This window comes from Zychaea mexicana, assembly GCF_025766255.1.
Source record: "Zychaea mexicana strain RSA 1403 chromosome Unknown BDB00scaffold_199, whole genome shotgun sequence".
In the NCBI taxonomy this organism is placed as follows: Eukaryota; Fungi; Mucoromycota; class Mucoromycetes; order Mucorales; family Lichtheimiaceae; genus Zychaea; species Zychaea mexicana.
The window spans coordinates 1-14,215 of NW_026516862.1; the positions used below are offsets into that span (position 1 = coordinate 1).

At 43.2% G+C, this 14,215-nt stretch overlaps 5 protein-coding genes across 5 annotated transcripts; 2 read left to right on the plus strand and 3 right to left on the minus strand.

Moving 5' to 3' along the window:
* Positions 1 to 1,126, plus strand: BDB00DRAFT_861529 (CRAL-TRIO domain-containing protein; the record flags this gene model as incomplete). The annotated part of the gene is made up of 4 exons (XM_053126038.1): positions 1 to 162; positions 244 to 456; positions 545 to 728; positions 843 to 1,126. Coding segments are annotated over 4 exons (616 nt in total), but the record flags the coding sequence as incomplete, so codon positions are not given.
* A 420-nt stretch (positions 1,127 to 1,546) lies between these two features.
* Positions 1,547 to 3,229, minus strand: BDB00DRAFT_217435 (uncharacterized protein). The gene is made up of 2 exons (XM_053116510.1): positions 2,766 to 3,229; positions 1,547 to 2,690 (listed from the first exon to the last, which is right to left on the minus strand). Exons 1-2 carry the CDS (start codon positions 3,109 to 3,111, stop codon positions 1,768 to 1,770), a joined length of 1,269 nt encoding a protein of 422 aa, XP_052972566.1. The 5' UTR covers positions 3,112 to 3,229; the 3' UTR covers positions 1,547 to 1,767.
* A 119-nt stretch (positions 3,230 to 3,348) lies between these two features.
* Positions 3,349 to 4,383, minus strand: BDB00DRAFT_879893 (ribosomal protein L4/L1 family-domain-containing protein; the record flags this gene model as incomplete). Its single annotated transcript, XM_053127924.1, has 4 exons — positions 3,349 to 3,737; positions 3,836 to 4,111; positions 4,214 to 4,265; positions 4,336 to 4,383. The coding sequence occupies 4 exons, from the start codon at positions 4,381 to 4,383 to the stop codon at positions 3,349 to 3,351; spliced, it is 765 nt and encodes a 254-aa protein (XP_052972567.1).
* Positions 4,384 to 5,486: 1,103 nt separating this feature from the next.
* On the minus strand, positions 5,487 to 7,387 carry BDB00DRAFT_793535 (SBF-like CPA transporter family-domain-containing protein; the record flags this gene model as incomplete). Its single annotated transcript, XM_053121225.1, has 4 exons — positions 5,487 to 6,014; positions 6,090 to 6,589; positions 6,683 to 6,958; positions 7,057 to 7,387. 4 exons carry the CDS (start codon positions 7,385 to 7,387, stop codon positions 5,487 to 5,489), a joined length of 1,635 nt encoding a protein of 544 aa, XP_052972568.1.
* Positions 7,388 to 11,998: 4,611 nt separating this feature from the next.
* BDB00DRAFT_943668 (uncharacterized protein) lies at positions 11,999 to 14,209 on the plus strand (the record flags this gene model as incomplete). Its single annotated transcript, XM_053129458.1, has 4 exons — positions 11,999 to 12,468; positions 12,538 to 12,624; positions 12,699 to 12,706; positions 12,798 to 14,209. The coding sequence occupies 4 exons, from the start codon at positions 11,999 to 12,001 to the stop codon at positions 14,207 to 14,209; spliced, it is 1,977 nt and encodes a 658-aa protein (XP_052972569.1).
* Positions 14,210 to 14,215: the final 6 nt, after the last annotated feature.

The following is a 14,215-nucleotide window of genomic DNA, read 5'->3' on the forward strand; positions in this document are numbered from 1 at the left end:
CGAGGCTGTTTCCAAGCTTAAATCCAGGCTTCCTGAAGTTCTCAAGGCTGCCAGCAAGTCACCAGAGGAACCCGAACCTTACACGCTTTGGGGCATTGCCCTCGATAAGGATTCATCCGATGAAAAGCTAAACGTTCTTTTGGTCAAGTTCTTGCGCGCTAGGTAGGTCTTTACTCGCATTTACACTATCAAATATGGATTTTGCATTGCAAAATTTACGTCTAACTGTTATGATGTATAAAGAGATTTGAACCTGGATTTGGCGAGCAAAATGTTGAGTGACAGCATAGCTTGGCGAAAGGAATTCAAGGCAGACAGTATCTTGGACGAAGAGTTTGATGAGTCTGTCTTTGGCGGTGTCGGGTACATTCACAAGACTGATAAAGAAGGCCGTCCTGTTTGCTACAACTTCTACGGTGAATTGGACCAGGAAGCCGTTTTTGGCGATTTGCAAAAGTATATGTCGTTTTAAGTTCTAATGCCTCAACATGCTGAATAACAAATCATGAGCTTATGTGTATATAATTTCTTGATCAACCTCAAGGTTCATCCGTTGGAGAGTTCAGCTTATGGAAAAGGGTGTCAAACTTGTCGACTTTGTTAATGTGGATACCATGGTCCAGATTCACGATTACAAGGGCGTTTCTATGTTTGGTCGTACGGCTAATTCCAAACAGGCCACAAAGGAGATTATCAAAATCATGCAGGACAACTATCCTGAATTTTTGGTAACTATATTTTTCCTTGGGACGAATCTTTGAAGGGAAAAAGCAGTGAAGCCTTTTCTGGGTGATGATGACATTTTGCTGTGCTTGGGCCAGATTCTAATATTTCATCATTAGTCAACCAAATTCTTTGTCAACATACCCTGGTGGGGCAGGTACGAAAACACATGCTAAGCTTATTCGTTTAAACCATATTTTAACTGTTTGTACCTGGTAAATAGCAAAATCTTCAAGCTAATTCGCCCACTGTTGCCAGAAGCTACTGTTAAGAAGTTTGTCGTTTGCTCAAAGTAAAGTATACATCAGGTCTACTAGGAATATTTACAGTAGCTTATTATTGTATGACTAATTTGCTCAATTATTTTTATATTATAATAGCGACGAGTTGATTGAGACACTATCACAATCGATTGAAGTTGAAATCTTGCCGTCAGTATATCGACAAGGAGTAGCAAAGGATGCAGGTTCGGACGTTGCTGTAAAGTCTGAAAACAAGACCGTTGGTACAGAGGAAGAGGCTGCCGATACTCCTGTTATTAACACCACCACTGAGGACACGAAGAAGGAGACAGAAACTTCGCCTGAAACCGAGAATGCCATCAAGGACTCTCCTGAAGAGTCTACTGCTCGTGCTACTATCGAAACACCAGAATCGGGTAGTCGAAAGGAAGAAAAGAAGCCTGCAATTGCTACTACCGACAATAAGGAGGAAGCCACTGCTTAAGGCATCGCATCTTTGCTTTGCTTTATGAACTCGTACTGAAACACCATCGTATCAGCTAATAACTGAACTCACCCCTCTCCCCGCTCTTTTACCCAGCTACATTACACTCTTTTTTTTACACTATACTCGATATATTATACTCTTACTTTCTTATTTAAATACAATAGTTAATGTTTCCCCGTTTTTTATAATGAAAAGAGAGACGTCAAAATGATGCCAGGGAGAAAGAAAAAAGAGGAAGAAGGGGGCAGGGAGTGAGCAGTTCTAATATTTCCAGGAAGAGTTGAGTAAATAGTTAACATATAGAGTGATCAAGCCTTAGGTATTGTACAATGAACTGCCCCGTTTACTAAGACGCGGATCATTCGCGCTGAGACTAGCACCACCAGCCGTGCTAGAAGCCATTGATGGTGAAGTTGATCCTTGGATACAGTGCATCGGGAACACACCACGGGTGCTTCCTCTGGTCAGATTTGCACCGAGGCACCAGCCATCATCATATTCTGCGTACACCTGAACCTGATCACCTGGATGCACGTAGATCTCATCGTCGAGTGTTGGTGCGTACGTGGACACGACAGTGTACGTGCCAAGCGGTGGGTGTTGCCAAGGATCCTGTTGCGGTGGTAGTGGTGGTGGTGGCTGTTGTGTCATTGGCGGTGAGGCTGCAGTGGCAGCGAACGCTGGAGCGGGCGCAAATGTGGAGTTCGGTTGCTGATGAGCGTATGGTTGAGTGAGAGCTGGAGTATAGTACTCGGCGGCAGCCACTGGACCAGCAGCGGCGACATGAGGAGGCGGTGTGTTCATGCTACCATACGTTTGTGACATGGGTGGTTGTTGAGATGGTGCTGTCGCCGACGGGCCAGCAAAGAAATCGTTCTGGCCAAACGACGAGACGCGATGGCTGATCGAGGGACGCCGGGTTCGTCTCTTTCGTCGTTTGACAAAGAGGATGGCAATAAGACTCAGTGCAAGGGCAGCAACAACAGCGACAACAATACCACCAATAGCGCCTCCGGAGATCGACGAAGAGTCTTCAGCCATGGCTACGCTGGCAGTGGCGGTTGCGGCATTTGTACTTGAGGCGGTATCTTCGGGCGTTTGCGTTTGGATTTGTTGCGAGGGTGTGGTAAAGACCTGATACGGCGGGGTAGTGGTAGTGCTGCTAGGAGGCGTCGGGAATGCAGTAACGCTCTGCGACTTGTCGTTTACAAACGAAATGTCTGACGATTTGGCGTTCGCTACGTATGATTTAGTTAAAGATCACATTAACATACGCACATTGAACTTGAGAAGAGTTCTGTTTGTCTGTGTACCTGCAGAGGAGGAAGGGGCTGCTGATTCCGGCTTTTTGGTAGCGCTTTGCTTTGCGGATTCAGATGCAGCGGGTTGATCTTCTTGGGGAGTAGCGCGTTTGTTTAATGGGATTTTGGCATGGTCATGACCACTGATAGCTGCGTGCATTGCTGTTTTTAACAAGCAGACACCATACGATAAGGAATGGGAAAGGAAAGGGTTGAAAAGTATGAGAATAAAGAAAAGGAAATGGAACCCGCGACCAAACCAAAACGAAATCCCAATGCTTTTTCGGTGTAACATTGGGTTTGGGCACACAGCAATTGTTGGATGTGCAACATGAAGGCGCACTGATCTCTCTCGCATTCGCCCCTCTTTGTGTCTCTTTGTCTGCAATGTTAAAGAAATATATTAGATTGTACAAGAGCAGGGGGGAGAGACTGGCCCTTTCTTCTTTTTAATATAGAAGCAACAATGAATAAATCGAGGGCCTAATGAGATGCATGTATACACAGCTGGATCTATTATTCTGCTTTTTCTTCTTTGTTCCATTACTATTATGTACTATGTACTATTATACTGCTCTTTCTGTTTTCTTCTCTTCTATGCTGAGCCTAAGACAGATTCCAAGGTCTCCACTGCACTCTTTTCGATGACCACCTTGTCATAGGTCAGCAAGTCCAGCACGTTTGTCTCCTCCACGTAGATAACTTCACATCTGGGAATGTTGCGAGCAGCCAACTCGAGGTTCTCATTAAAGTCATTGGTGACGATCAACATGGTCGACGGCTCATCGTCGTTGCCGTGGGTTTGCGTCAGGATGTGATTAAATTCACGCGTCTTCTTGCTGTCCAGCACATCCAGGCTGTCCACAACAGTCAGCTGATCTTGTGCGTACTTTGTACTTAATGCCACACGTAGACCCAGTACTTGTACTTTGCGTGGAAGTTCCGTGCTGTGATCCCTTGGTTTGGGACCAAATGCAGCGCCACCTATTAAATTAAACAATACAATTTTCATTTAGCTTGCGTACAATATCTCCACACTGCAGATACCATCTCCTTCAAAAAACCAGCTTTCCAAACTTTACCTCCTCGGAAATGGGGTGCCTTCATGTCACCCACACGAGCTTTGCCTCGACCCTTCTGTGGTGCTGCCTTTTTACCAGTGCCAGCAACTTCCGATCGTCCCTTTGCTGAATGCGTGCCCTGTCGCATACCGTCCCGTTGCCATATAACCACGCGCTGCAAAATATCTCGTCGTAAAGGTGCACCGAAAACTTCTCGATCGAGGTTCATAATAGATAATGGTTCACTTGTTTTGAAATCGCGGACGAATGCTTCAACATGTTTTGGAAATGGTGAAACTATGAATCGTTGTCATTAATCGTTGAAATTATACGTCGCATTCAGTCACGTAGTTGCTTTTCGTTATATCAATTCCGAGGTAAGGGGAAAAAAAGAAATACCTTGAGGGGTTATGTTGGTTGCTGTTGCCAATGCGCGCTTTTGTACAGTGATCTAGTTTAGGAATAAGGCCCGTATGTTAGTATTTTGTCATGGCGCCACAATGTTTTAGAAACGACAGTACCTTGGCCACGTTGGCTGAGGCCAATGAAATGGGCTTCATAAATGACATTTTTTGTTTTTGTGTTGGTGGTGTAGCTCGGTCGGCAGTAAAAGTTGACACCTGCTTGGTGGCGGTAAACAATTTGAGGTGTAATGGCAAGCCGACCGTCACCGTCACACCAGCCTCTGTGAAGCGGGGCTACAAGCATCGTTTTACATACTTGGTAGCTGTCAGTTGCATCACATGAGCCAAGTGACATTTGCTCACCAGGTCCCAATAATGATGCAAGGTGACATAAACCAAACCAGAGACTCTAAGAAAACATTTAAAGATCTTGGCACTAAAGTACTAATATCAACACATGTATAGCATATGCAGTAGGCCTGGCTATTTTTAATCATCGTGATGATGACATGTTTAAAGCCGTTCTTGCCCGTGCTTGCGTGTGCACAACAAGTACGAACTCTATACTGATGTGTGGCTCGGAGGAAGAAGCTGTTTAATACAAGATTTACCATTGGTAGCTCTCACTTGCTGCCTAAAAGTACTAGTACTACTACTTTTAATACTGGTCGCTTTGTGTTGCTCTCGCTAATTCTTCAACAACGCTCTATCCCCTTTTCTTTTTACCCCTTGCATAAAGATGAAGAGCTTTCTGTGTGTCTCAAAATCTGCTCTCTCGGCACACATGGAAGCCACAATGCTGTTGTATATCATGCACACCGTACATGTATCATCCCAACAGCAACAGCAGCCTTCCATTACCGGCCGGACCGGCCCCTCAACTTTGCGGTGAGAGTTTCAAGATTAAACAAAACAGAAGAAGTACATTCACTAAAGTATTAGACACAACAAAGTATAGACTGATTCTCTTTTTAATTACGTAGTATCTAAGATGTGAGAAAGATGTAGTAAACTGTATAAAAACAAGAAAAATTAATACAGACAAAAAAAGTAAAACAAGAGAGAGAAGTTTAACAAGAAGAGAGTAATAATGGTCTGTATACAAGGACGAGCAGTATAATAGAGAAAACAAGGGGAGGGTTTGATCTACAGATCCAGCCGCAGGTTTTTTTTTTCATGGGGAACGGACATTAAGCGTGAGTATGGTTGTCATAGTGGCAGGTTGTAAGGGGAAAACAAGTAATAACAGTATTATTATATGATGAGTGTTAGTGGTGGTCGTGGTTGTTATTAGGACCATCGAATCTTGAATCGTAGTCATCATAATGATTAGGTTTTGTGGGCGTATCCGGTGGAGAAACAGTGATCTCGACCTGTGTAGTTGGTGTGTCGACCATGTCCCGGCTGTATTTCTCCTTTGGTGTGCCTGGCAGAGTTAGACTGGAGCCGCCGATTTGGGTATTTGAACCGTCAAAGTCGTTAAAATTTGTTGTAATCTTCGGCATCGTTAGATTGGAGCCACCAATACGGGTGGCTGAGCCGTCTTGAACTACCATAATATCCTCTTCGTCACGGCCAGGAGGAGTTGTCGTCTCCGCCTTTTCCTGGTCCTGTTGCTGGCCGCGTTTGATCCATCTCTTCATAATATCGACTTCGATGTTACCCAGAATGAGTTGCTCGACGTGGTAAAGAAGTAGCGGTGTAGATAGGACGCCGATTTTGCCGGGGTCACCATGCTGATACAACACGTTGATCAGCGGCATGCCGAGGGCCACAGTTTTTGTTGCACCACAGTACTGTTTATAACCAACAGAAGAAATGGTTAGTATCTTACTCGTCAGCTCTGGCTGCATATCCTCTTAATTATTTACCATAACAGCAACAGTGTCTTCGCGGGAATACCGAAGGCGTTCGAATACACGCTGTCCAGGCACCCAGTGGGGCATAGGTAGATACGCAAGGAACCAACAAGTGCCCGAGAACAGGATGTAAAACCCGGCGTTGATGATGGCCACTGCAACGACATCGACCGCGTTGATGTTTCCAAAGGAGCCTGCGTGAATCGCATCTGAGAATGTTGACCACACCAGCGTCAGCAGGCAGACACTGCTGACATCTGACAGGCGGCACTTTACTTTGAACTTTGCAATCGGTTCTGGAAATACCCATTGGATGAGCTGTCCGACAACCAATGGCACAAGTACAGTGATTCCAAGCTGCTTCAGAACAGATACAAAATCGATTGTGCCATCCACAGTGCTGGATGTTTCGTTCTCTGGGGTCGCATCGATCAAAGGCTCTTGGAAGACTTGGAGCAAAGCAGGTGAAACGAAGATACCGAGTACGTTGCCAAGCGCGGCATTCATCAAAGCTATTTTTTCCAGTCAGAAGAGCTATTCTCATAAACAGGTTTTTGCTATGACGTTTTGTTATTGCTAGGTTACAGAAAAATAAGGTTAATTACCTGTTGCTTCGTTACCGCCTGCGTTTTTCGTCATGACAACATTTGAGGAAACAGTCGTAGGAGTGCATGCGGCAATGACGATACCGATTAGCAGAAGCGAGTTTAGATTCATATGGACCTTAAAAAACAGAATCACGAGACCAAAGACGAAGAAGGGTATGAAGATGAGGTTAATGACTTGGACGAGCATATGCAATCGGACGCGAAGAACAGTTCTGGCCAACGTTTGTGTGCGGAGTGACAATCCCGAGATCAAGAAAATCACAATCACGGCACCTGGAAAAAGATCGACACGAGAAAAAGGAAACGATTGATTAGCAACAAAGCAAAGCATCAAAAAAATCAATGTCTGTCGACTGTTGTTAGAGGCGTACCCCATTTGATCGTCCATTCGGCACGAATGTATCCGCCCTGTCGAGCCACGTCTGGTACTAATATGGCGAGCATGATGACAAACGCAAGGCCGACCAAGAACCAATATCGTTTAAAGAGGCTCTTGGCAACAGCCCAAGTCTTTTTGCCGGCTCTCCGTAACTTCTCTTTTCGTGTTGAGGGTATGTTTGAGGACGATTTATCAGAGACAGTGTTCGATAGCGGGGACGGCCGATAGCCTTGCTGTGACGAAGAGAGTTGGTGCTGTGATGGTGGAATGGTAGTAGAGTCGCTAGCCAGTGACGTGCTGGACTTAAGTCTATGTTCGTTCATTGCGAGTTTGAATAGACCGAGAAAGATGGAGGGCGACGATGGATGAGATGACGATGAAGACGATGGCCATGGCATGCTGGAAGGCTGTACTTTTATATGTAAAGGAAGAAAAGAAAAAAAAAGATATTTGATTGCTTTCTGCAAGTCTTTATCGCTGCTATTTTGGGATGATCAATAAGGAAAGGGGGAAAATGTTTATGTAGACTCGTTTGGGGGGATCTGAGCAAAAAGGGGGGTGGAGAAAGAGAGAGAGAATGAATAATAACACCGTAAGCGAGTAAGATTGTCGGTTGTCCGAAAGGAAGGAAGAAGGGGTTATTGAGAGCTTATACAAGCAAGCAAGCACAGTGCTATTTGGGGGGGTGAGGGCATACATAGCGCTTTGCACCATTGTTCTTGTCTCGTCTCTCATACCACTGTTAGCTCTCTGCCTCCTTTCCACATGAATGCCTTTGGTGACAGCAGTAATGGGCAACGCAACACAGCTCATCAGCAGCAGCAGTGATGATGAAATGTAGCCGCTGAACTTTCTCTTTTGTGGTTGCTGCAGTGACTTGCTTCTTCCGCGGCTTGCTGCTGGCGCGCGACGCAGAGACAAAACGGCAATCATTGCGTTTTCCAATGAACATTCGATTTTGGGTAAAGACCCGCGCGAGGAGCGTTAAAACGATAAAATTATGCACTTTTATTTACACAATACTACGCACGACCGAGCAGCTTTGCTTGTTTGGTCTTCTGCTAACGGAGCGAACGGCGCGGGCAAGCAAAATGAGCAGTGTGAGACAAGAAAAGACCATAATTTTAAAATAGCAGACTCCTGAAAAGCGAAAATCGCCACCTTTGTAGCTAGTAATAGTAGCTCAGCGCTACTGTATCAGTAGTAGACCCAGAATTTGTAGTCTGTTTCTTAGAAGAACACCTCTTTCCTCTGTCAATTTCTGTTTTGTGGGTCCGAAGAATCGGAACCCCTTTTTAATATTACTCTTGGTGCCTCCTCCCTTTTCTTGTTCTTCCTTAATATCTATAAGAGAATGATCAACAACAACGAATGATTGACTGTCAATTCTTTATAGGTGGTTAAATAAAACGTTGCATTACTACACATGTTGACAAAGTTCTAAATATACACCACATGCGCGCTGCGTTCTGTTCTTTTCGTGCACATCTCTCTCATTCTCTTTGTGTCCAGTTATCGCCACTGACTAGCTTCTCACTCAGCCGCACACATGCTCATCATCATCATCTGGCTCGAGCGGTAATCTTTTTATGCATATGCTCACCTAGTTGTTCTCTATTATTTTAAATTATGTACGGATATAAACAGCTACCGTATGAGTAGTTGACGACACTATTCCATCGCTGTATGGTAGGTCGCGATCATCACTACTGTGCGAACATGGCTCCCAAAGAACGCATTTTACGGAACGGCTTTTTGGATAATGTTGTCGATGCTATTCACTCTCCTAGAAATGCAAGGCTAGATAGCGGGCGCTGCTCATCACTAACTAAGTTTTGTCTTTGCCACCCAGATTAGCATGACAAACGTGAACTTTGCTTAAATTCGTCGGTGCAGTACTTGTGCCAGCTGACAACAAACTTTGAATTGTTTCCATGTGAGCCCAGCTATTTAGTGTTTCTGACTTGACTTTTAAAGTATGGATACTGCAGAGAATATGATTTTATCGAACTGGACTGAGAAACAAATGGCGGATGATATGACTCTATAATAGCTATGTTTCTGATTATCAAGCGCATCAGAAATCTAAAAAGGAAGTATGTCGTGCACTTACTTCTATACAGGCTTCTTTTTTTTTGCTTTTTGCCACTCAGCGTAGAGGTTACAAAAGCTAACCAAGCAATAGTCTACACTCTGCATGATAACACATTTGACTTTGACCACACGAAAAAAAAGGAGCGCGTGTGTCACCTTGAAGAGCCGCATTTACCTATCGTTCCCGTTTTACCTAATTCTCGATCCCTGATTGAAAATGACATACATCACATATGATGATTCTTTCGAGGAGTATTTAGCAGTTTAAAGGGAAAAAAAGGGGCGGAGAAAAGTAAACAAGTGCCACGTACTCATCGCATTTAATATGGTTTGTTAGAAGTAGCGGACGTACTAACTGTTACACTCCAGAGATCTACTTTACAACAAGCAGCAGCGTCTGTTTATATCGCGGAGCTGAGTAATAATCGTGTTTGCATTTTTGCTTACAGTAATGGATGCAAAACTCTAATGCAGCATGCTGCAATGCCAAAATCGTGGCATCCCGAGATTTTTAAGTATGTAGGTCAGATTCTTTCTCTCTTTCTATCACTTTACAGAGCCCCTTCCCTTTGTCCCTTTTCCCAAGCTTACACTTTTTGTATGCCAAAATTAATGTAATGCCGATTGTGTGACTAACTCTTCTGCATAATTACGCTGAAATATGATTTTACATGTTTGTCGATTCTTCTGTTGTCTCGCTAAATGTTAACGATTGTTATTCCGTCAGCATTCTCCTCTGCAATTATCAACATTGAGACTAACCAGGTGCGCGCACTACCACATACGCCACCACCGCGCATTGCTAACGAATAACCCCTTTCGCGTATCATGGTTCTTAAACTTTAAAAACAACTCTATAACAACTGACATTGATGATGCTTACTGTAGATCTGTTGTTGGTCAATTGTGTAATCTTACCCAGCATAATAGAGTCACTTCATGAACTCTAGTAATACTGGAATGCTATCATGTATTTATCGACATGCCAAAATAAGAGATAGACGATGATGAGGGAGAAAAGCAAGCAGTGTATACCTCAAACCTTTGAGAATTATACTTTTTAGGCAATATATACATAGTAGTATGACATCCACGTTGTAATTATCTACTACTATATGCAATCATACTGGACGGTACGCTATAATAGAGTAATCATCTTAGGATCTGACTAAAGACATTTTTTTTGGATGCTAAGAAGACATTCTGACGGGTAAAATCTAAATATCTACAATAAACAATGCTGCAGTTTTGTTTAACTTTGTTTGTTTCAGTTGCGCTTATTCGGCGTTTGTGTTACACCTCTAAAAAGCAGTAGATGCAAACATCTTTTATGTGTTGTAGATATGGCTACACTTGTGGCTATGTCGTTCATACAGTTTTAAAGGCGACAATCTTTGCCGAAGGGGCGATTTTATGTTCTATGATAACATCTGCTAATGTACAAGTGCGTTGAATGACTTTCCTTACAGTAGCATTTATTTTTAAAACGGCCAGCAAATTGTGTATTTTTCTTATAGTAGGGGTAACTGGCGGCGAACGTGCAGCATGCACGGTTGTTGATCCGTTTTGCTAGACAAATTCCCTACTTTTTTCACTCTTCTCTGATGCTTGCTGTAAGCCCTCCATATATCGCACGGGGACAAATTGTAGAAGCTCTTACATGCGTTTCCTTTTGCATCCGCTAATAGATTTGGCTCGGATACAGTATTACTCTATCGTAATTTGACACTGTTTAAATCTATTGTACTTTTGCTTGGATGCTTCTCATTCAAAAACAAGACCGAATTACGATGCTCAATGAAAAATAGTCTTAATGGTATCATACGAGAGCGACAGCAATATGTACGCCATGGCAAATCACCACTACTGTGGTGGCAAAGCAAAAACAAATCTACATGCGGATCATAGGGAGTGGAGCACATTTGATATATTTATTATTGGTAGTAGTAATAGTAGTAGTAGCGGACTACCACTGAAGCACCTATTAACCAACGAAGGAACGTTGTAAACGAAGGAGCAGTTTAACAGAAATAGAAGCGAAGCCCGCATCATGTTGATGTTTATACGTCGGTAGGTTAAGAAAAATATAAAATTTACAATTAATAGCACTTTAACACTATTGAAAAGAAATAACCTGAGGGACTGCTTTACACGATGATCAAGAAGGAGAGCAAAAGCATGTTACCTGTACGATGTATGATTTTCCTCATTCAACTTCATTCAGGGAACCGAATTCCATCCAACAAGTTACTCAAAGAAGTAAAGTGAAACATGCACAAGCAAAATTTATCTTCACCCCCGTTCTCATCTTTTACATACGTGCTCTGTTCATCATCTCTCCCTTTATATTTTTATTGCTGGAGAATGATAGAGTTCAGTCGCACGTGCGTGTACCGTAAACATGGACGCAGCAGCATAAAACGATCTGTTCTCCTCTATGCAGCTGTATATTACGTTGAGGCTTAGCATTGGTTTAAATTACCGTGTTAAGTAAATTTTACTGTTTTTCAGCAGTGGATACTTGAGGTTACAAAACCGGGGAAATCATCACCATCACCGTCATCATCATACTGTAGATACCAGTAGTAAAGATAAATTTTTGAACATCTAGTACTCTTCTATTCATTAATTATTATTGAATCACATCATTGATCTTGTATCTTGGTCTTACCGCTAGAAAGTAAGGAAGTTCAGGGCGACGCCAGAAGAAAGACAAAAGCGCGAGGCATACCAGTTTGAGCTGAGGTCAACCTCTTCTACCTCTTCTTTTTGTTTTACTTGCTCTCTTATTCTATATTTTACGTGTTACCGATATATTATAGATTGGTATTATATACCACATGGATAGTAATCGTCGAGGATTCGGAAGACTGAAAGATGATTTTCAGGGAGAAAGCATTGGCATGCGCACTACTAGTACCGTTGGCGATCCAGGCGACACTCCACCTTACTGGCAGCAGATCCAGTTCTCGTCAACATCAGATCAACAGCAACAAGAAGTAGTGACAAAAGGGATGGAGCGACAAATATCCTCAGAGTCGTCTTGTTACGACAAATCAGCGCTTAATCAATCTTCACCAAGAAAGAAAGATACCGCAAAACCGGAAGGAATTCGTGATTTGGTTTCTGTGATAGCGATGCCTGTGATCAATGTGGCAGGAACGTCTGTGCTTATTGCAATGCTATTATACATCTATCAGCACGCAAATGGCCAAAGCACAGATCTAACTATGGCTGGTATGAAAGTGCCTACCATAATTTCACTGATGATGACGATTGTCAAAATGTTTGTCGCAGGCGGCATTGCATAGTAAGGATTCTATGCAAAGTTAAAGTAGTAGATAATGAATGGTGATTTACTGAATTATATGGTTATTAGCGCGATTTCAGAGTATAAGTGGATTCGGCTACAAAACGATGGTGGACAACTTGCTTTACTGGATATCTACGATGCATGCACTCGGGGGTAAGATATAGTATTTTTTGCTGGTTAATCATATACTTTAGTAGTAGGTACTAATGCTTCCATGTATCAATTAGGGTTGGTGGTATGCTTATACTAGAATAGGTGAAAGTACAACCTGCCATTTATTCTATTTCAACATTAACATCCCATTTTCTTTAATCTCATCAACCAAGGCATTGTCCGTATTCTCACTTCAATCCGAGCCGATCATGTGCTTTTGCCAGCTATCATTTTCCAGTTTGGCTTGATGGCTATGGGTCCTGCATCGCAGCAGATTCTTACGACGGCCAATAATGTGCAGTGTGATAAGGAGCATACGGGCGTCTATTACACCAATGTCAGTGCATCCGACATGACGACCATGAAAACCACGAGTGGTGCTGCAAGTGTCAAGGGATTAGAACAAGATTATCTTGTCCGGTATGCATTTGGACAAGCCGCACTTGGCTTTCAAGTGCAACCCTACTATGACTGTCCCTTAAATTCAATCAACTGTACATACACACCGATCCTGGGATATCATACAGCGGTAACGTGCAAGAACGGCTCACTAAATACCCAAATCGTTGACTTGAATCGCAACAATATCACTACCTTGAGCCAATACTACGGATACGATAAAGCAGATCGACGCTTCCCACCTATGCCAAACGTTCCCGGAATATTCTACGACGGATCTATGTTTGGCCGAACATATTTTGATCTGAACAACTACACAAAGCCGCTTGACGTATCAGCAGACAACAATGCCACGTATGATGCCCAAATTCGCAAGTTTTTCGGTGACCAAAAGTTCGTTGTCGTCACTACGGATGATGGCACATTACGAAGTTATCTTGACTCAAAAAAGATGCCACAAGTCCTCGAATGCACATTACAGTCATATCTGAACACGTCGACCTTGATTGTAGAAGCATTGTCGAAACGACAACAGCTATTATCCCAAGTGCCCATAACGTTCGACTTTGACGCTTTGAGCAACAACACGTATTGGTCAGACTATTATGTTGGAGCAAATTTCACACAGATGAACGCATATGCCATGCAACTTTCTATTTTAAAAAATTTGATCGCAGACGGCATGGATGAGTTTCAAGAAATCGTCGAAAATTGGCTTTACTATGGAATACCTCACGGGAATACACCAGCAGAGTTTTTTGCAAACGCATTGCACAATGTCGATCTTTCCGCCGTCTATGGGCTGCCCATCAATCCAATATTCGGCACCAAGGGTACTCAGTGCTACAATACGGGATCCTTTTATCAGCTGAATCCTGCGGCATTTTATGGACTCTCCTTATCACTGCTATTGCCACTCGGATGGTGGACCGTCTTATGGGTAATCAGCTTACATCAAACAAATGGCATTTCCAGAGGCAATTCACAGGTGGCTCTTCTGGTGACTGGCCTGACACCGGCTGTTCGTGAAAAGCTCAGGGGTATTTCGCATGCTGGCCAGAAAGAGCTTTTCGAAAGGGCGCAAAAGGTCGATGTGGTGTTTGGCGAAACAAGATCAACTGGTCATATCGCTTTCGGTACACCTGGTGAAATTAATCCCCTTCGCACTAGACGCTACTCATTTTGATACTGT

What these genes read in the sequence shown, in the direction of transcription:
- BDB00DRAFT_217435 (XM_053116510.1), bottom strand. Translation starts at nt 3,111, where the DNA reads ATGCGAGAGAGATCAGTGCGCCTTCATGTTGCACATCCAACAATTGCT. An exon ending in AGCCCCTTCCTCCTCTGCAG is followed by an intron (nt 2,691 to 2,765) that starts GTACACAGACAA and finishes AATCATACGTAG; the next exon opens with CGAACGCCAAATCGTCAGAC.